This window comes from Triturus cristatus, chromosome 3_2, assembly GCF_964204655.1.
Source record: "Triturus cristatus chromosome 3_2, aTriCri1.1, whole genome shotgun sequence".
NCBI lineage: Eukaryota > Metazoa > Chordata > Amphibia > Caudata > Salamandridae > Triturus > Triturus cristatus.
The window spans coordinates 394,988,257-395,008,738 of record NC_140584.1 but is presented as its reverse complement, the minus strand read 5'-3'; the positions used below and the strand labels follow the sequence as shown (position 1 = coordinate 395,008,738).

General features: G+C 44.6%; 1 protein-coding gene across 1 annotated transcript in view; it reads right to left on the bottom strand.

The window, feature by feature from the left end:
• Nucleotides 1-20,482, bottom strand: part of GRIK3 (glutamate ionotropic receptor kainate type subunit 3) — a 1,116,666-nt gene that overhangs the window by 482,166 nt on the left and 614,018 nt on the right. Inside the window, exon 5 of the mRNA XM_085647918.1 lies at nucleotides 17,564-17,617. Within this exon, the coding sequence (XP_085504044.1) occupies nucleotides 17,564-17,617 (54 nt within the window). The remainder of the gene's footprint in view (nucleotides 1-17,563; nucleotides 17,618-20,482) is intronic.

The following is a 20,482-nucleotide window of genomic DNA, read 5'->3' as shown; positions in this document are numbered from 1 at the left end:
GTTAACTAGGAACTATTTTCCAAAACCGATTTGTGCATAATTTGCTCAGCTGGAACACTCTGCAAGTGTTGTGTTAGAAGAGTAATTTACTTTACACCAAACATTTTTCTTGTTTAACAGATAATAATACATACATCTGAATCTCTTACTACACCAGTCTTAAAACTATGGGCGGATGAGTGCACTTTCCAACACTTTCCACACTGCTAATACCAGATAACTAGTGGTGACTATTAGTAGTAAAGGTAGGTGTTTATTGACAATGATTGGTCTCACTGAGGGGAACATGGCAGCCGCTAGCTAGCCAGCCGCGGGCCCGCCAGGTGGAACATACCTGTTTTTGCGCCGTATAGGCACTCCCCCGTGCCTTGCCCCATCCTCAGAATAACAATGCCAGAAGTAGCACCCGTCCTTCTTGCCTCAGATGGTGTCACAGGAGCTGGAGGCATTCAAAGTCGGCACCGGCTCAGCTTCACTGAAAGACCCTCCTGGCAAACTGCAGCGAGGGAGTTGCGGCTCTGCAGCGAGGCCGGGGCCCTGGCCAGGGGCATTGGAGGTAGTGTGACAAGCGCGACCCTTAGCGAGCGCGCACTTAGGGCCCGGTCCCCCCGTACCCGCGAGAACCCCCCATAGTCTGGCCAGTAGCCTGATTGGCTGCTGGCCCGTGGTAGTACTTCCGGGTCACCCGTGACGGGTGTCCGGCTCAGGTAGAGTTCGAGAGGGGTGGAGCCAGGGTGGGGATATTTAGGCCCCAGACTCACCTCCACTCCTTCTCTTTTCCTGCTTACTCCTGCCTGGACATGAAAACATTGTTCGAGCTCCCACCCACCCGTCCCTAAGATATATGGTTTGGGGATAGGTTAGGAGGGGGCGTTTGGTGGAAAAGAGGCCACAGAACAGTGATTTTCAGGGTGACGGGAGGCCTGCTTGCATACTCCCGAGGCCAGCACTGAGGGAGAGACGGAAAGCTCTCCGCAGGGAGAATGGGGACACCGGCTGGAGAGGCAAGGGCGACAGGTCACCGAAGCCTCCTTGGCAGCCTGGTGTTAGAGGGGTGGGCCCCCAGAAAAAGACGGACAAGGACCGAGGGCTGGGGGCTCACCGCTCAAGGACGCAGGTGGTTTGCGCCTTGCGTGGTTCTCAGATAGGTGATGCGAGCCAGAAGGCCCCTTAGTGCTGGAGTACTTAGATATCGCATAACCAGTGATTATGAACGCTTGTAAATATTAAAAGTGTGATTAAGTGAATTTTTAAATTTGAAAGTTAATAATGTTTTACTTGTCATGTTTATGAATGTTTTGATTGATTAAACATGGCCGTTTTTACCCACACTCTTGGACTGACTAGTTGATTGTGGGTTTACAGCAGGTTGGGGCGTGGGTTCTCTGGGGGGTCCGGGCCCTATCCGCACAAGCACTGGCCCATCAAATGGAAATGTTTGGAGGCAGACAGCAGGGGTGCTCACCAACAGTCTTGGTAAACTTTCTATCATACACAGCGAAGGAGAAGATCCTGAGAGCAGCCTTTCAGTAATGGTACCTTCTCGGTCAGCTCTTATTCTTTCGCCATAAGATCGAATGTTTATCATGCTACTGACCAGAGGCAATGGGAGCTAAGCAAGAGGATGGAGGAGCTCGAAAGGCCTGGGGCTAAGGCACAATTGAAATTCCTGGCAATGCTTCGGGTAATGTGAAATAACCATATGTACAATTATAGGTCGGTGGATGAAGTAGATGGTTTAATTGACCTAATAAAAAAAGACCTCTAGAAAGGTGAAGGTTTTGTGTAGGGGAATTTGGGGGGGTTGGTGGGCATGAGTTTGTTTTTCACTTTGTATTTAAGTGGGTATGTTCCTCCTGGGAGGAGCTCAATATGGCTGCATGTCTAAAAGCCACTGGAGGGTTCCCCAGGGAGTGCTGAGAAGGGAGGCACCGGGTGGGGGATGGGGAAGGGCACTGGGTGGGGAGCAGTAGGAAAAAACTAGAAAAAATAAGTCCTCGATATTTCCTAGCCAAATGTATGTAGCCTGCTGGCTTAGATTGTTATGCAAATGTTTGGGTATGGTGCCCACTGGAAATAATGAAAATGGGGGATGTAATAAGTTGTCTCTGCTGTCATGGAATGTGAATGGTCTTATATCGACTGGGAGGCAGAGATTGGTTATGAGGTATTTAGAAGAAATTCAGACCCAGGTCATTCTTCCACAAGATGCTCATTTAATGGACAGGCAAAGCAGAACTCTTTTTTCTAAGTGTCATTGGGTAGAAAGTCATTTTGGGATAAAATCCTTGAAAATTGATAGCTTTGGGAGATGTGCCATTGCAACCTTGGAATATGGAGACTTTGAGTTTGTTTGAGTTGTTTTATATGGCCCAAAGATCGACGACCCCCCGGGAACTATCCAATTTAGAAAGGAATCTAATAGAGGCCACATCCCCCATAATCATCACAGGGGATTTTAATTTCGTCCTTGATCCCAATCTAAATAGATCTGCTCCAAAGAACCACACCAACACCCCTGGTGAGACAGGCCCTGAAGAATTTGCTGCAGAATTTAGTTCTGGTAGATATTTGGAGACATACTAAGGGTGAAGGGCAGGGCTTAACATTTCATGGTAAGAAGTATGGACACTTCCTAAGGTTCGACTACATTTTTGTAGATAGCGCTTTGGTGGGAAATGTAAAGCCGGTCCACATTCAACCTGCCCATATTTTGGACCATGCTGGGGTCAGTATGTCCTTAGAATGTTCTGGGGGCCAACCAAGCTCAAAATGGACGTTCAAAAGGTCCATTCTCTCAAACCCTGCCATAATTACGGGTTTAAAACAAGCATTGGTGGGTTTCTTTACCGATAACCGAGGATACCCTTCTTTAGAAGTTGTTTGTGAGACTTGTAAGGCATTCATAAGAGGGGTGTAACAAAATTTGGCTCACTTAAAGAATAAGACTGAGAGACAAAATCTAAAAGAATTGGAAGATAGAGTAGGTGCCCTAGAGACGGATCTCCAACAACCAGGCCTCAGGATGAGTGAAGAAAGGGGGGAACTGTTAAGCCAATTGGAAGAGGCGGTGTTACATTATAAGATCAAATTGGATATGAAGTGCAGGGCACGGTATCAATCCAGGTGCATGAGGGATTTTGAGTATGGAGAGAAAGCGGGTTCACTGTTGGCATGGAAGGCATGGGTGGGTAGGTCAAGGAACTACTTCAGGGAAATTGTCATCAAACCTGTGGGTGAAATCTCGGGTAAGACAGTGGCAATACAAGCCTGCCTTGTATCTTTATTTACTGAGTTATATACGGAGAAGGTCTACCCAAACTCAGAGCAGCTTGAAGCCTGGCTAGATAAAGTGCAAGCTCCAAAACCCACACTGGAGGGTAGAGAAGTTATGGATGCCCCTATAACAAAAGAAGAGATTAGGACATGTCTACTCCAGAATAAGAATAGCAAGGCTGCAGGCCCTGATGCTCTCCCCATTGAGGTGTATAAGTTTCTAATAAAAGAACTGATTCCAGTGTGGGATGTTATGTTTAATTCAATACACCGGCTGGGCGGGTAGATTCCAACAATGTGGAAAGAAGCCAAAATTGTTTTGATCTGAAAACCCACCAAGGATCCCAGGAAAGCAGACTCTTATCGACCGATATCCCTGCTGAACGTAGACTATAAGGTCTTTATGAGTATTTTGGTGGGGAGATTGGCCAAGCTAGCCCCTCAGCTGATTCATGTTGATCAAAAAGGGTTTATCCCAAGGAGTCTAATTCAATAGCTTACGCAACAACTGGTAGGCATAATTGACCTCGCTGCGACTTGCTAGATTTCCTTGGCCGTGGTCTCGATTGACGCGGATAATGCATTTGATCGGGTGTGCTGGTCATATCTGTGGGAGGTCTTGGGCGCTATAGGGTTTGGTTCAGGTTTTATACATACCCTCCAGAAGTTATATTAAAATTTATCGGCTTAGATCCTCTTTAATGGTTCTCTGACAAGGAGTTTTAATATACAAAGAGATACCCGGCAGGGCTGCCCCTTGTCTCTTAAGTTGTTTAATATCTACATCGAACTTCTTGCACAACCGTTAAGGGCAGACAAATCGGTTGGCCTCTTCCATGCATCAGCGTATGATAGCAAGATAGCGCTGTATGCCGACGACCTGTTAATTTATACTTTTGACCCCGATACCACTGTGTTGAGAGTGGAACAGTTGGTAGGAGAATTTGCAGCTTTGTCAGGGTACCTGGTCTATAAGTCCAAAATGAAAATAATGTGTGGGAATGTAGAAGGGTGGAGTGATAGGATTAGCTGGGAGATAAAATACTTAGGGATTACGATTGTCAATAAGGTGGATTAAATTTCTCTCTGTAACCTAAAAAGGGTAGCTAGGGAAATGATGTATTGCTCTCTAGGTTGAAGAACTGGCCCCAAACAATTTACGGACGCGTTAACTTAGTAAAGATGACAATCCTTCCGAAGCTAACACATCTCTTTAATTGTATCCCCCTTATATTCTCAAGATCAAATATAGATAAAATTCAGAGGAAAATAGTTCGTTTTATTTGGGCTTCTAGAGGGGCCAGATTGGCTTAGAAAAAGCTTAGACGTAGGCTGGTTATTGGTGGCTTGGCTCTCCCAGATTTAGTTCTGTATTCCATAGTATTCCAGTTTAAGAATATCCGAAGGCTGTTGGGAAAATACGATCATTCTACCTGGGGTAAGGTATTGGGAGAGATGATGGAGGAGGTTGCTGTCGATGGGTTTCTGTATAAGTTTGGTGCACCTAAGTATTTTAAAAAGGTGCAATTGAAGTTTCTAAGGTGTAGTGATATAAAATTGGTTTGTGTAGGTCATTATTCTGATTTTGCACCAATATGGGACTCCCCAGGTAATCCAGACCGTATGAAGGATCAGCTGAGTTTTTCATTACTCCGCACTGGGATTGCTACCCGCGGGGATTTGATGGTAATGCAAGGGATGTTACCCTGGGAGGTCCACAGGGCAAGAGTGGGGGATGGGCTATCTAGGTTTTAGTATGTCCAACTGTTTTCCTGGTTTTCATCCTCAAATGTGGAGATCGGGGGAATTGGGAATTTGAGTCCTCTCTTCAGGACATTAGATCTAAAAAGAAGAAGGTCACTCTTTGGTATTGGAAATTCCTGGTAGCAGATGATAAAAAATAAGAATCCACACACACAGTGTGAGGAGACACCTTCCAAGGGGTCGGCTTTCAGTCAATCTGGTGTGAATCTTTGAAATTACTATATTCAGTTGTCAAACCAGCAAACCTGAATCAAACACATTTTTTCACTTTTAATAGATTGTGTTGGACACCTTCAAAAATAGCTAAATTCACTGTAAAAGGTGTGACTTTCTAAAAGCCAATGATGATCACGTCTATTTTCAGTAAACCAGGATAAAAGTGTCCTGTGTTGGCATAGAGGCTACCCTGAAGGATACACTTGGGGCAGCAACAGTCATAAATTCACAGTTGATCCTCCAGGGAGTGGATATGGCAACATGTTGCTCTTTGCATAGGGAGCAGCAAGGCCATTTGGTTTATCAGATACTCTTTGCATGGAGGGAAATCTGCAATAAGTGGACAGGTCCATCACCCCTGGAAGTTGCAGAGCGGATTAAAGCGGTTACCTGGGTGTGGTGCTGGATCTGGAATGTAAAACTGGAAGTGCAGATGGGGTATGGGCTGGCTTCTCCAGATGGAGTGGGTTTTAGGGAAAGGGTCTGGATTGAATGAAGGACGTATTCTATAATTACATTAAGGTACCACCCTAGCTAGAGGCCCCTTGGCCATCCTGAATGGAGGGGGTCAAGAGCGAATACACTAGACCACGAAGAGCACAGAGAGAGCGGCCAGAGAGTTGCAGACGCTGTGGCGATGATGAAAAAGAAAGGTAGGTGTTTATTATGTTAGCAAGTGAGCAAGAAGATCTTGAATAATGGTCTTTCTATAGTTTACAAAGCTTTCCTATGTTTACATCCCAGCATACAACCCCTACATCTTGGCACTATTTCCTTGTGAGTGTGCCACTGTCTCACAAGTTTACTTTAAAACTGTTTTCTTAACAGCTTTGACACTGGATGGTTATTTATCTTTGCTTTCTTGCAGTAACCCAAAAGCAGCCCAAAAGTCCTGATTTAAAGTGAAACTCCATAGGTATAAACATTCACAAACTACAGATAGCAGTCAGAGCACTTGTGAGAAATACGGGAAGTTTGCAGAGAAAACATTGCAACTCCAGACACACCGAATTCCTACATAGCAGAAAATATTGATGGCATCTAATTTGCTTTGATTGCCTTTGCTACCCCTTTTGCATTCTCCTAGCAACGCATGCTTATTCACAACACAGCAGACATTACTTATGCATAATGAATGCAAATGTTATTTTAATACCTCTCCACTAACAAATCCCTTTTTGAGTTTCCCTAAGTCTGGAGCCCAATGGGCCCCCACCTTACACCAGGGGAATGCTTTCTAGGCATGATCGGTCCTGCTAGGCATGCCCCCATAATTATCTGCTGACACACCATGCCTGATTGACCTCCCTGTTCAAGGATTAATTATCACTCGGTCATGTGACCAGGTCCTTGCCAATTGCCTGGACCATCAAGCTTTTACCTCCCAGGTGTCATTTTGAAATTCAAATATGTTAATGAGGAGTGCCCTTGGCAACCAGTTAGGCGCTGGTAGATGACGGGAGAGCCTTCCCTCCTGCGTCTAACTCTCCTCTGCGCAGTTCATCGCCCACTTGTCCCAAAGATCGCCTTCCAGCCCAAGAGAAGCCAGGGCAAGAGGTGAAAAAAGGTATAGATAAGAGGGCAGGGCCTCAGGACAAGTATTACCAGGGAAGCTGATTATTGATAAGAGACTATGCACTGAAGGAAAGAGACATTTGTAGGACAGCTTCACCTTCTATCTGCTCTTGCATTTTACCAATACACAGGAAACACTATAGATAACAGCACATGCCACCAGGCCTAATTAGTAAAATGTTATGTGCTAGTGCCCAAAGTTCTTCTCAGGAGTCAGCAGCTGGCGCCAACAAATGTTGGGATTGCTGAATACCAAGGTTGTGTAGTCTTCATTCCACCTCATGCCACTTTCTTCCCTCACTAGACACCCCCTGCCTCTTTATTTCACTGTTGCAGGTTCTTTTTTCTCTGCCTTTTTCACAGCTTTTTCGTTTTCCACATCCTCCTCTTTCCTACGTTTGTGTTTTGCTCTTTCTTGCTCTCTGTCAAAATCTGATGACCAAAGGTAAGGGCCTGTCCCAAAAAATGAGTGGCAGTGGGCCCCAGCTGCATCTAACATTTCAATTGAAGTGCTGCATGGCAACTCACAAACCATTCACTTGACATTTCTTCATATCGTACCGCCAAAACCATACCACCACATCAGTTACCACAACACATCAATAGTACAATACAGAACATACTTCAGTTTCTCTCTTAACACCGTGACACTAAAACATACCTTCATGTGCTGCATTACATTATTATTTCACACATCACATCACATGGCATTATTGCCCACCACCAATCTTATTTCCTCCCCCAGTGCCTTCACACTGCCTACACCATGTGCCCCACTCCCTCATCACCAATCACTGTTCTGCCTCTCTGCTTCCTTACCTGTGTCCCCTGCAGTCTGTTTCCTAATTTCACGTGCCGTGCCCCCTGCACCTCCTTGTTCCATGCTCCTTCTAGCCCCCCTTTCTGTGAACCCTGTATATCTTGTATGACAATTCAATTTTACGAATAACTATCGTGAAACATGAGCATTTACAATACAGAACTCAAACCCAGCCACCAATGAGCCAAACTGAATGGACAAGTTGGCATCCATGAAAACTAGTGATGCGATCTGGAATCATGAGTACTGCAACCAGCCACGCCATGATATCCTTCCTTCCAACTCTCTCTTCAAGTGTGGACTCTGCAGCCTAGATTTACTAAGCCTTTGGGTCGCACTTGCATCGTGCAAGGTGATGCAGGGCAACCAAAAGTTTAACTAGAATTTACAAACACATGCAAGCCCTGATTTGTGTGTCCTAGCCTGGCTTTGTAAAGAAATGTAATGCAATGCAGCAGCTTGAGCGGTGTTGCGTTACATTTCTTAGTGGTAGGCATTCCTTGGGTGGAGCACTGGTGTTCCAATGCATCCATATATGGATTTTATACAGATTTACTAAGGTTTGTAAAACTGGAATTTCATAAAATTAGTACACCTCTCACAGAGAGGCGCACCGAGGAGAAATTTTTTTTTTCCTCCTTGTTATTTCCTCTTTCTATGCATGATGCATTCTGCATCACACATATAAAAGGGAAACATGTCTTTGGATTGTTTTTGTGCAGTTAGGTATTCCTTCCTTCACAAAAACAATCCTGCCTGTATGCAGGCACCCATGAACCATGGTGCAGGTGTACCTGTGTTCGCACTGGACAGCCTCGGTTCAGCTGTGCTGGGGGAGAGCTGGAGAGTGCCATATCTTGGTAGATATAGTGCTTCTCAGCTCTCTTGCATTCCTGCAATGCAACACAGCAACTTGCCTTGATGAGCTGCGTTGCGTGAATTCTTAATCTGCCCCTGCATGCTTATGTTTCAACTACATACAGGAAGCAGAAGGACTTACCTGTAACCTTATTGGAAATGTTTTTGAGCTTCCCAAACACTGAGATAGACGATAGATTGACACCTGGGGCCATTTCATACAAAGTGCCCCGAAGGAGCAAAGGGTGTTTGCGCTCGCTTTACGCAAAGGGCACTTTGGTATTACAAAAGGGGCCACAGATGCTTGTGCGGCCCCTTCTGTAATACAGATAGTGCTGGTGCACACATAGCACCAGCGCTATCATCACAGGGCGTTCCCTCAGCTGAATGGGGTATGGCCCTATGCAAATAAGGGAATCTTTTTGCTTCTACGCCTGAGCCGTATTATAGACGTGGGAGCAAAGGTAAGGAAGCTGTCAGGAGGCGCACTGACAGTGGGCTACCTAAAAAGTAGCGCACTGTCTGTACACCCCCTGAGGGCAGCCCTCTGGAGGTATCAAGGGGGCCCTATGGACCTCCTTGACATTCCCTTGCAGGTGGGTGCAGTCACTCACAGCACCTGCCTGCAAGGGGATCGCTCAGCCCTCTTAAAATTAACGGCGGGTTTCCAGCCTGCATTGTGAAACACGGAGGAGCTGCTTCATATTTCACATGAATGCGCTGCACTCAGGGCAGCACGAGTTTGCGGCTGCCCTGGGGGCAGCGCATTTAATCGAATATGGTGCACTCTCCTTGTTGGTGCCGAGCGCACCTTTTAAAAGTTGCACCCAGCGCTAACAAGGAAAATGCACTATATTGTATAATACGGACCCCAGAAAGACAACGTTGAAATTGGTCAGAGAAAATCTACACATTATCCCCACAAGGCATATGTGAACAAAATGTCAAGAATCCGGGGAAGGAAAGTAGGAAAGATCCGATAACAACCTTAGGTTACAGTGTTTGTTGTGCAACACACAAAAATAAAGTAACAGAAACGTATCTCAGTATCACTAACTAATTCATCTAAATTGAAATGAACTCCTCTCTTTTCAGCTCTCCTTGTTCAGAGCGGAACTAGCTTCCGGCCGGAAGTGGTTAACATGTCTCTCATGGATAGCGAGGCCTTTCCTTTGTGAACTGTGTCTAACCTTGCAATAAGCTTGGCAGAACCTCGACGCGAGCGCTGCCAAATGTTGATCCACAGTTTTCAGTATTGACTGGGGGCCATTTAGAGACACTCATTACAAAATAACAGCCCAATTCATTAGCCCCCTCGTGAGTCTAGTGCGGCTGACGCTCGAGTACAAGTGCAGAACATGCAGCCCCGAGCATCGGCGAGATTAAAATATCGTTCCCAAGATAGTAGCGTTATTACAGAAAGTGGCATTAATTGTGATTGCTAATCTATTAATTTATTATCTTTCTGTATTTTGTCCTGTCTCCTCCAGGCCTTCGTAAAATACGCAGATGAAATTGTCTTGTTTCTTCCGAAGTGGCTGATTAATATGAGGTTATCTCAGAGCGCTTTAAAGCTGGCAAGAGTAGATAATGGGGAGGTTGGGTAATTAAAATGTCTTTTGCATTTGACAAATAAGTTTTATAACATTTCCTGCTTTGCTTTTGTTACAGGATGTCTTTCTCTCCCAGAGAATCAAGGACAGGATTATTTTTGCTCGGTTTAGCAGGAAATTAACTGTTGACTGAACAATAACGTTTAAAAAACGATCACGGATACACAGCTCAGACTGAAAATAATCTGAAGTCCACAGAGCAACAGTTAATTGTTATCATATCTGTTGGAACACAAATTAAGCACAGGACTCGGTTGGTTGCTGGGTAGGAGGTAATTTTGCCTTGAGGTCAGAGCATGCTAAGCCTGCGACCCTTACCATAACAAGTAAAGAAGTTTCAACACTTCCCGTGTTGTTGCTATGAGTTTCAAGCTTCACGTTGTGACTCACATGAGTGTGGTAGGGATGTATGATGTTACAACGCATGCTTTTACAACGCATGCTGTTACAACGAATTTTTTACAATGCAAATGCTGTGACAACGCAAGTCTTTACAACGCAAGTCTTTACATCGACTTGCAGTAGATGGCGTGCTAACATTAAAAAAGGGTAATTTACTATTCTAACTCCAGTCCACGTTGCAGTAGGGAAGGTGTTTGGATAGTAAACTACACTATTTTTAATGTTAGCACGCCATCTAGTGCAAGTCGATGTAAAGACTTGTGTTGTAATGGCATGCGTTGTCACAGCATTTGCGTTGTAACAGTTTCGTTGTAATGGCAGCGCGTTGTAAAAGTTGCGTTGTAATGGTTGTTCACCGTGTGGTAGTGATTGCTGTGTCTGCAGGGATAGGTCAGTGCTAAGAATTCTCAGGACTCAATTTGTAAAAGAATAGGGGGCATATCAGCAACAACCGGCGATAATTATCGCTAAGCGCACTTAGCGTTAGGATAATTATCGCTGGCTAACGTGGATTTTTATCGCTGAGATAGGGTGCTATTAGCAACGCTTATCTCAAAAGCGATAAAAATCCCAGCGCTAACTGCCAAACGTGAGATTATCGCTGGAAACCCAGCGATAATCTCACGAAGTTTGGCGTTAGCTTGATGATAAGGCCTCACATATTTAGCCATGATATCCACCTTACATAGGATATCATGGCTAAGTCAGTACTGAAGCAGGCGCTAAGAAAGTAGCGATAACAGGGGTTATCGCTACTTTTCTTGCCGCTATGCTTCATAGCGTGGGGCTTGATGAAAGGAGAAATGTCGCTTAGCGACATTTCTCCAGTCATGTCAGGTCAGGAACGCTCACTTTGCATCTCATTAGAGATGCAAAGCTGGGCGTTAAGAATCCGGGAGCAAATGCAAGGTTCCACGTGATAACGTGACCTTGCTAATTAGGCGATAAAGTTATCACCGCTTTTTCGCCCGTAAATGGACGCAAAAGCAGCGATAATTTTATATCGCCTTGTTGCTGATATGCCCCTAAGTACCAAGGCATAAAGTTTTGCTCAAAAGAAAAAGGCCCCACTATCAAATGTCGAGAGTGCCAAATACCAAGGCTGTGTAGTCTTGATTCCACCTAATACCTCTTTCACTCACCACCAGACACTCCCTGTCCCTTTATCACACTCTTGTGGGTTCTTATTCATATCTGCTTTCTCCCTTTGACACTGTTTACCATCTTTCTCTTTCTCCTTTCTATCTTTTTTGTTTTTATTTGTTTTCATCTGGTCAGAGTCTGATGAGTAAAAGTAAGAACAGTCCCTCTTGCAACACTTAACTCAAATTGAGCACTGCTGGCACTGGTCAGAGAATGTGTCCTATCACGGATGCCATGGATAACAACGTGACACAAGGCTGGTTTATGGAAGTGCTACAGGCGTGTAGTGGGCGTTGCTACCATGGCCAATTTCAAACATCCAAAAGGTCTACAGAATCTTGAGTAAGTTCTTCTTTAGTAAATAATGAGCAGGCACACATTGGATGCCTCTTCATTGTGAACGGGGAATGCCCTCAATGCGTAGAGGCATGGACCCGTGCAAATGGGTGAACACCTTGGCTGGAGCTCCTGCATTGTATAACTAATGCAGGAACTTGGAAAATAAGAAATTGGGAAATAAGCTGGGGGTCACAAAGAATACAATGCACAGTTAGAGCACCCTTCTCTATGTACACTTTGGAAGAGGACCTACGACTCCATCCTTATTTCAGCACAGCCAATATCTAAGTTAGTGCATGCACCATAGGAACCACATTTCATGATCCAGGTCTGCACTTGACACATAGGTGATGTTCATGATTGTGTTTGCAGGCCTATGTCAGACAGTGCTTGGCATGTGTGTTGCCTTATATCAGGGAAAGGGGTGATGGCAGAATACAACTTTAATATTTGCTGATTCACTAAAAGGAAGAACTTAATTTGTCATTATGTGAAGTGAACATATATTTGCCCATAATCCATTTGATGTTGAATTATACAACTGCCCTGGCTACTTCAATAGAAATTCACAAAAAAATTGAAAAAATTAGATGAGATTATGACAAACTCATTTTACTACAAAAACAAATTCAAAATTAAAAAAAAAAAATATATCAAAACAACTACAAACAATAATTTCACACAAAAGGATACTGGTTCACACAAAATTAGCACTTTGGTATACCAACTAGGTGTTGGTGATAAATCCCTCTCCACTGTTGGAGTTGGCAGAGATTTTGCCACTGTGCATTATGCTTGTGATGCGGAGTTCTGGCCAAATTTTGCCAATCACTGTGCGGTGGAGTCTTTTGTTGCGCAAGGCTCACCAAAGTTGACAAAAACGAGTGAGAATTGGCGCCACTAGAGCAACTTTTAGGCGCAAGGAGGGCATCCAGCGAGATTTTCTCAATACGGTTGCGATTGTTTGCGGAAAGACAGTTGTCTCCTGAATAGAAAATCTACTCGAGTGGCAGCAAAGAAGCAGCAGCCTCTGGCTCACTGCATGGTGCCATTCGCACTGATTTTGCAGTGTGAACAAGTTCTCAATGCTATAAATCAGTGCCAGGAGCACAACATGCCAATTTCCAACCGTTCATGGAACTCTGTAGAATCTCGCAGATTTTCATGTTTCAAGTTCTGCCCTCCCCTAATACTAATATGTAATTGCAATCTGTGTTTTAGTTTGAGGTTTGTAAAATAGATATATATTTAGGTGGCAAGCAGCTCCTGTATAGAGCATCGTACAACACCAGCAACACTTTGAATTTGCTCTCCTCAAATGGCTGCTTTTCTATCAAAGTTTTTAAGCTTGGATAAGCACAGTGCCATCCATGCCGAGATAGAAAGAGACATTTCTACAGCAGAGTCTTTAAACATAGGATTAGCACAGTGCCATCCATGCTGAGCTGTAAAATGACAACTGCCTTTCAGCACTCGAAGCACAGTATTACAGCTGTGGGTTGGTAAAATACCTTCCAAACCACCCTTAAATGAATATGAGCAACTTCTTTCTTGTATAATTTATGCAGCGCGACTGAGTGCCAACATGGCTGCCAGCACTTCCTGTTTGAAGTGTTGGCAGCCAAGCAGATCTCTACACGAGATTGGCAAGATTTGCAAAGGGTCTGCAACCCTCGATATGCAAATTTGGTTTTCATTTAAAACCCTGAGAACTACATAAACGTTTTACACCCAAAAACAAAAAAGCACACTTTCGGGAGCAAAAGCTAAATTTCTGTCAAATCTGGTGCAATCCCATCCAGCGGTTCAGGCTGTAGTTGTGTCTCTATTTTTACCACCCGCCTCTTTTCCTTGGCCTCCGCTTGAGGTAGTTATAGTTATAGTTGCAGTTATTTTTTTCCCCTAATAACTTTGATGCCGTTTGACAAATCTTCTTGAAACTTTCCCCAAAAATTTCTTCCATATCGGCACCTAACTGGAAAGTTTCAGGGTGATCTGTCAAGCAGGGTTTTAGGAAAAGAGTTGCCCCAAAACACATCTTCCATTGTCATTTTTCCATAGGAAAATGAAACAGAGCTACACTTACTGAAATTATAACAAATTTGCCAGAAAGCTAGATCTTGGTCCACAAAGTGTGCTTTTTGTGATTTGGTGTACATGCATTTGGTAGTTTTTGAGATATTAGGGCTCAAACACTTTGCATATTGACTGCAGCAGAGGATCATTTGAGCCGACATATCTTGAGATGAGATCTAGTTAGCTGCCACCACATCAACAATGAAAATAAATAGCTCCACCTGGGGCTAATACGACATTGTGATGGCAATAAATCCAAAGTCCCGTGCCGACTGCGAGGTGCGCAGAATCGGACACAGAGTCACACAGACCCCCTAACAAACAGTAGCTTGGAAAACAAAGTCTATGATGACGCACCGAGTCGTGGAGGTAGGCGTTGGTGACGAGGTCGAGGCTGGCTCCCTGGCTGACATGGGTGGGCGAGGTGCCATGCCTGCGAGGAGGTGACATGTTGAATCCAGGACAGGGGAAGTCAGTTGTATCGGCGGTGAGGCGTTGGTTCCGGTAAAGCGATGCGAAGTCGGCAAGTTTGTGGAGTCACCCTCAGTGGTTTTCTGTGCTGAGATAACAGGATGCAGGTGCAGGTGGTGACGGAGTCGGTGCGAACACTGGCATCTGGAATGCCGATAACTGCAGGTGTTGGCAGGCGGCGAAGGGCATCGGACCAGCAGCAAAGGCGGTGCGTTGTGCACTTCACAAGCGGTGACCTTGGTCTCGGTGCAGGTCGCGGCCTCACAGCGGCATCGCTGATGGCATTGGAGATGGTTTTCTTGCTTCTGTTAGGTTTGCCCCAGCTCCCACCAGCAGGAACAACCTCCAGATGCTCAAAACTGGAATAGAAACCTCCTGGTAGGTCAGAACTCTCAACAGTAGAGTTCAGGGTAGCTAGGGGTGAAATCTTTGTGTCCCTGAGACATCAGAACAGGAGGCCAGGACACACAGGCCCTTGGAGATTATTCTTTAAGCAGGTTTCTCAACAAAGTTCTAGCCTTGGTCCTTTCCTTGGCAGAAGCAGCAACTGTAGTCCAACCCACACGGCATACAGCACAGGGGCAGTACTTCTCCTCACAGCTCTACAGCTCTTCTCCTTGGCAAAGGATCCTTTTGAGTCCAGAAGTGATCTAAAGTTCTGGGGTTTAAGGTCCACTACTTATACCACATGTTGTCTTTGCTCCTCTTTGTGCCAGGGTCTCTGAGCCCAGTCCAAGCCAGTTCTGTCCTCACTGGTGCAGTATGACCACAGGGGGTGGAGATGGCATTGTGCAAGGGAGACAGGCCCTATTCAGGTGCAAGGAAAACTCCTCTCACTACTTTAAAGACAGCCACAGTCTATTCAGCTCAGTTCTGAGTCATCCAGGAAAGGCCAGGCACACCTCAAACCCCCAAGTGGCTGTCTACCTTGAATGTACATCCCCAGCCCCTCTCATTACAAAACCAGACAGTCAATCCACAAACGGGCAGAGGCACACAGGATGGTTAAACAAGAAAATGCCTACTTTTAAAAGTGGTGTTTTCAAACACACAAATTAAAAAAACATCTTTACTAAAATATGAGTTATTAAATTCTGAGTTCAGAGAGCCTAAACTTTATTTCTCTATCTTGCCCCAATGGGAGGTTATACTTGTAAGATGTTACAAAGCAACTCCCATGCTATCCTATGGGACAGATAGCCTTTCAATACTGAAAAACGAAATTGGCAGTATTTCACTATCTGGACATGTCACACACTAGTACATGTCCTACCTTTCACACATACTGCACCCTGGCCATGGGGGTACCTTGGGTCTACCTGAGGGGCGTCTTACATGTTAGAAAAGGGAAGGTTAGGGCATGGCAAGTGGGTGCACTTGCCAGGTCGACATGGCAGTTTAAAACTATGCACAGGCACTGCAGTGGCAGGTCTGAGATACTTTTTCAGGGCTACTCATGTGGGTGGCACAATCAATGCTGCAGGCCAACTAGTAGCATTTGATTTACAGGCCCTGGCATACTCAGTGCACTTTACTAGGGACTTACCAGTAAATCAAATATGACAATTAGGCAGAACCAATTGTAATATCAATTTACACAGGTAGCACTTGCACTTTCACACTGATCAGCAGTGGCAAAGTGCCCAAAGCAGCTAAGCCAGCCAAAAAGAAATCCAGCACAGCATCAAAAATACGGGGGTAGAGCCGAAAAGTCAGGGGAAACCACGCCAAAGATGCTAAGTCTAACAATGCCATTTCGGTATAAGCCAATTCCACCATGTTTTAAGGAAAAAGAGCAAGCACTTTATCACTGGTTAGCAGTTGTAAAGTGTGCTGAGTCCTAAGGCCAGCAAAAACAAAGTCAGCAAAAACAGAAGACCATCTCTCAGCTACACCCAGGTCCTATTGTTCACTGTTTTGGCATAAAACACATTCATGTGGGGGAAACCCTTAACAGGCAGAGGTAGCTGAAAACCCCTAGAAAGTCCTTAGAAACGTTGGGAAGGAAATGCCAGCTTTTTAGTGCAAACATCGTTTCTCTATCTACTTTCAATCTGAAGTTACAACTTATTAAATGTAATAAGGTAACCCAGTGTTAGCTTATGGGAGAGATAAGTCTTACATCTGTGAAAAATTAGTTTTTCTCTTTCAGGACATGAAAAAGCAAACCCATGTCCTACATTTTAAATATCAGACACCGTGCCCTATGAGCCTGGAGGGCCTACCTTAGGGTAACTTATAGGTACTAAAAGGGAAGGTTTATGCTTGGCTAATGGTTTAAAATGGCACTATAGGCTGCTGTGTTCATTCTGAAACATGTTTTAAAAAGCTGCTTTAGTGGGTGGCACAATGAGCGCTGCTGCCCATTAGTAGCATTTAATGTACAAGACCTAGGTACCTGTAGTACCATATACCAGTGATTTACAAAAACATTATATATACCAATCAGGTGATGTTCATCATGTTTTAAGAAGAGCACACTTCACCCATGTTTAGCAGGGAAAAAGTGCACAGAGTTCTAATAGCCAAAAGAAAAATGGGTTCAACAAAGGAAGGTGGAGGAAGGCAAACAAATCTGGGGTGAACTTACAGAAAGGGCCAGCTCCAACAGCTATGATGTGGGCAGGTAATAAAGAAAAGACAGGACTGTGCTGCAGAGTATAAATATAGGAAGCATGTAGGATCACAAAACATTTGTTGATATCTACTGCGCCTGTTTGATGTAATGACTCTTTTTCTTCAAAAACAAATAAGGAGCATAATAAATGCAATCCGAGAATCAATTGCAGGAGAAATATATATTAAAAAAAGCCTTGGTAATTCAAAAATGTTGTCATGCAAACTCAAACACACACAAGCATACACATATGAACACACAAAAAAGCATGCACATGCTACACATACACACACTCATACCTGTCACCGGCAACCCCACTAGATGGTAGCCACTCATGGTAATGTTACACAAAGCATAAACCTAATGAATGTACAGTAAATGAAAATAGCTCACCAAGGTTGTGAAGATGAAATGGTAGTACTCGGTCATCATCCCCATTGCCATTGCCTCCAAGGAAAAAAGAGAAAAACAGTAAATCACTGCACATGACACCTTTTGCACAACGTATTCTTATGCTTGTGATATATGCTGACACACAAAAGAAACATTACATTCGTAAAAAGTATCTATTTTACTCCAAGCTAAAGTGTCACAAAATAGTACCCTGAGCCTGGAAATTCAGGATAAAATGGCCAGTACAGTTTATCTGTGGCAACGGGAAACATTAGAAAAATAAATGTACTCAGAAACAGGATATACAGCAAATGGGTCTTTGTCAGTTTAAATGTATATTACTATTATTGGAATGGTGATTGGTGACTGAATCACAGTGCATGGCACTATGTTTTGAACATGGGTAATTATATGGGGGTGGATAAAAGATCAATTTGGGGTTTGGGTTTAGTCAAGCTTTCTTGCTTGTTAAGAAGGTGTGCTTTTAGAGTCGTTTTCAAGGTGGGGAATAAGGTGATGAAACATAGGTTGGTGGAAGGTGAGTTCCAAGACGGAGGTCTAAGCAGCACAAACGGCAGAAACTTTGAGAGAACACAAGGAGATATGATTCTCGTCAGCACTTCCTCAAAAGAATGGCTTAATTTCTGTGGTCTAGTCCCAGGAGGGCTAGAGTAAGCTTCCTTAGCCATCTGTATTTTTTCAAATCCAGTTTGTAAAAGAATTCTCCTTTCAGTGCAGAGGACTTCTAGAGATGAGTTTAAATCTGTAATGGTATGCATCAGGGACTGACCGATTGTTTGCATCCACACAGTAGAATCCATTCATATCCCGTGTGTCAAACATCTTTGTCGTCCATGTGCCAAACATCTTTGTAGTGGAATGCAAATAGATATTCTGATATGCTCCTCTGCCTCTAAACAAACCAATTAATGATTCATTCTCGGCGAGGAAGTGGGTAAAAAAGTAAAGTGAATTTCATAAGTGAGATGAATTGTGTTCCTCACAGTTTAACCCACAGATACCTCAAGAGTTTTGGGCCTCTAAGTAGTAACTCCAGCGATCCATCTGGGACATGTAAAAATGTTATTTCGAAAAGAGGGGAACAATGGGCTTTTTACAGGTCCATCATACATGCCCAGGACAATGTTCAACGAAGAGGGTATGCTGTTCCTAAAGTGGAGTTGGAGACAAGGATAGGGAGACACGCCTGATTACCTCGTGGGGGTAACCCACCGAGGTGGGCAGGGAAATTCCTCCTTTCGGAACTAGGGTCCTCACACACCCAGTCAGCTAGGTGTCATGCTTCATCATTGGGCCTGCTCCTCGTCGGGTTGGCGCTGCAATACCTGACGGGCACCCAATGAGGGGCTCTTTAGCAGAGATCTTTTGTTACTGCCGTTTGGTGCAGTGTGGGTGAGGGGCCTAGCTCGTGTAGATGTAGTGCAGAGGTGGGACAAGTGATTAAAACAGGTCAGTTAATCCTAGAGCAATTTTATTCTGGTAGGTAAACTGCCTGATTAAAAACTACCGAGTAGGGGACGTCTAGGGACATGGGGGCAGATTTACAACAAACTAACGCAGCACTGTGCAGCAAATAATTTTGCTGCGCCGAGCTGCGTTAGTTTGGAAAGCACAGAGATGCGACATATTTACAAGAATATGCCGCATCTCTGTGCTTCCCCGGCGCTGGCGCACAAACTGCAGCCATGCGCTGGCGCAGGCACCCTTGCACCATGGTGCAAGGATGCCTGCGCCGTGGGGAGATTGTTTTTGTGCAGGAAGGGACACCTTCCTGCACAAAAACAACCACAAGAGGCTTTTTCCTCTTTCAATGCGTGCTGTAGAATGTAGCAAGCATTGAAAGAGGAAGAAACGAGGAGAAATGAAAACATTTCTCCTCGTTGCGCCTCCCTACACCTCCCCTGGGGAGGCGTAGCATTCACACGCATCTCCAGATTTACGATTTCTCATAAATCTGGAGATGTGTCTTGTTCCATGGGTGTTGCGTGGGAACACCCACAGCAACACCCTTGGAACGCCCCTTCAACATACAGTGCTGCGTGTGAAGGGGCCATATTTAGGAGGAGAGGAAAAGTCACGCAGGGTGGCTTTTCCTCTCCATGTAAATATGGAGGAGCCCCCTGCACCACCAGTACATCACGAAAGGTGGCATAGTGGTGGCGCAGGGGGCTTGTAAATCTGGCCCTATGTGTCTAGATGTCTGCCCACTACTCTCAATAGGTCAACATGTTTCTTGCCTTCGGAGTCAGGAGGATCTGTGGCAATTCTTCAGGACCAAAGTGATAAAATAAAACTTTCTACACACCGTGGTGAGGTGAAACCTACCTCCCCCGTCATAACACCGTAGGTCAATACCTACGAGGTTGAGGAACCTAAACGCTTTTTAACCTACCAGTCACAAGACGCGCATTCTACGGATTGCTGGATACAAATGTGTATTGTCCACGTTCCCGCCGGATACTGATGAGGCATAACAAAAGTGTTTAGGTTCCTCAACCTCGTAGGTATTGACCTACGTCGTTATGACGTGGGATGTAGGTTTCACCTCACCACGGTGTGTAGATAGTTTTAATTATCACTTTGGTCCTGAAGAATTGCCATAGATCCTCCTGACTCCAAAGGCAAGAAACATGTTGACCTATTGAGAGTAGTGGGCAGACATCTAGACACATAGTCCCTAGACGTCCCCTAATCAGTAGTTATTAATCAGGCAGTTTACCTACCAGAATAAATTTGCTCTAGGATTAACTGATCTATTTTAATCACTTGTCCCACCTCTGCACTACATCTACACGAGCTAGGCTCCTCACCCACACTGCACCAAATAGCAGGAACAAAAGATCTCCACTAAAGAGCACCTCATTGGGTGCCCGTCGGGTATTGCAGCGCCGACCTGAC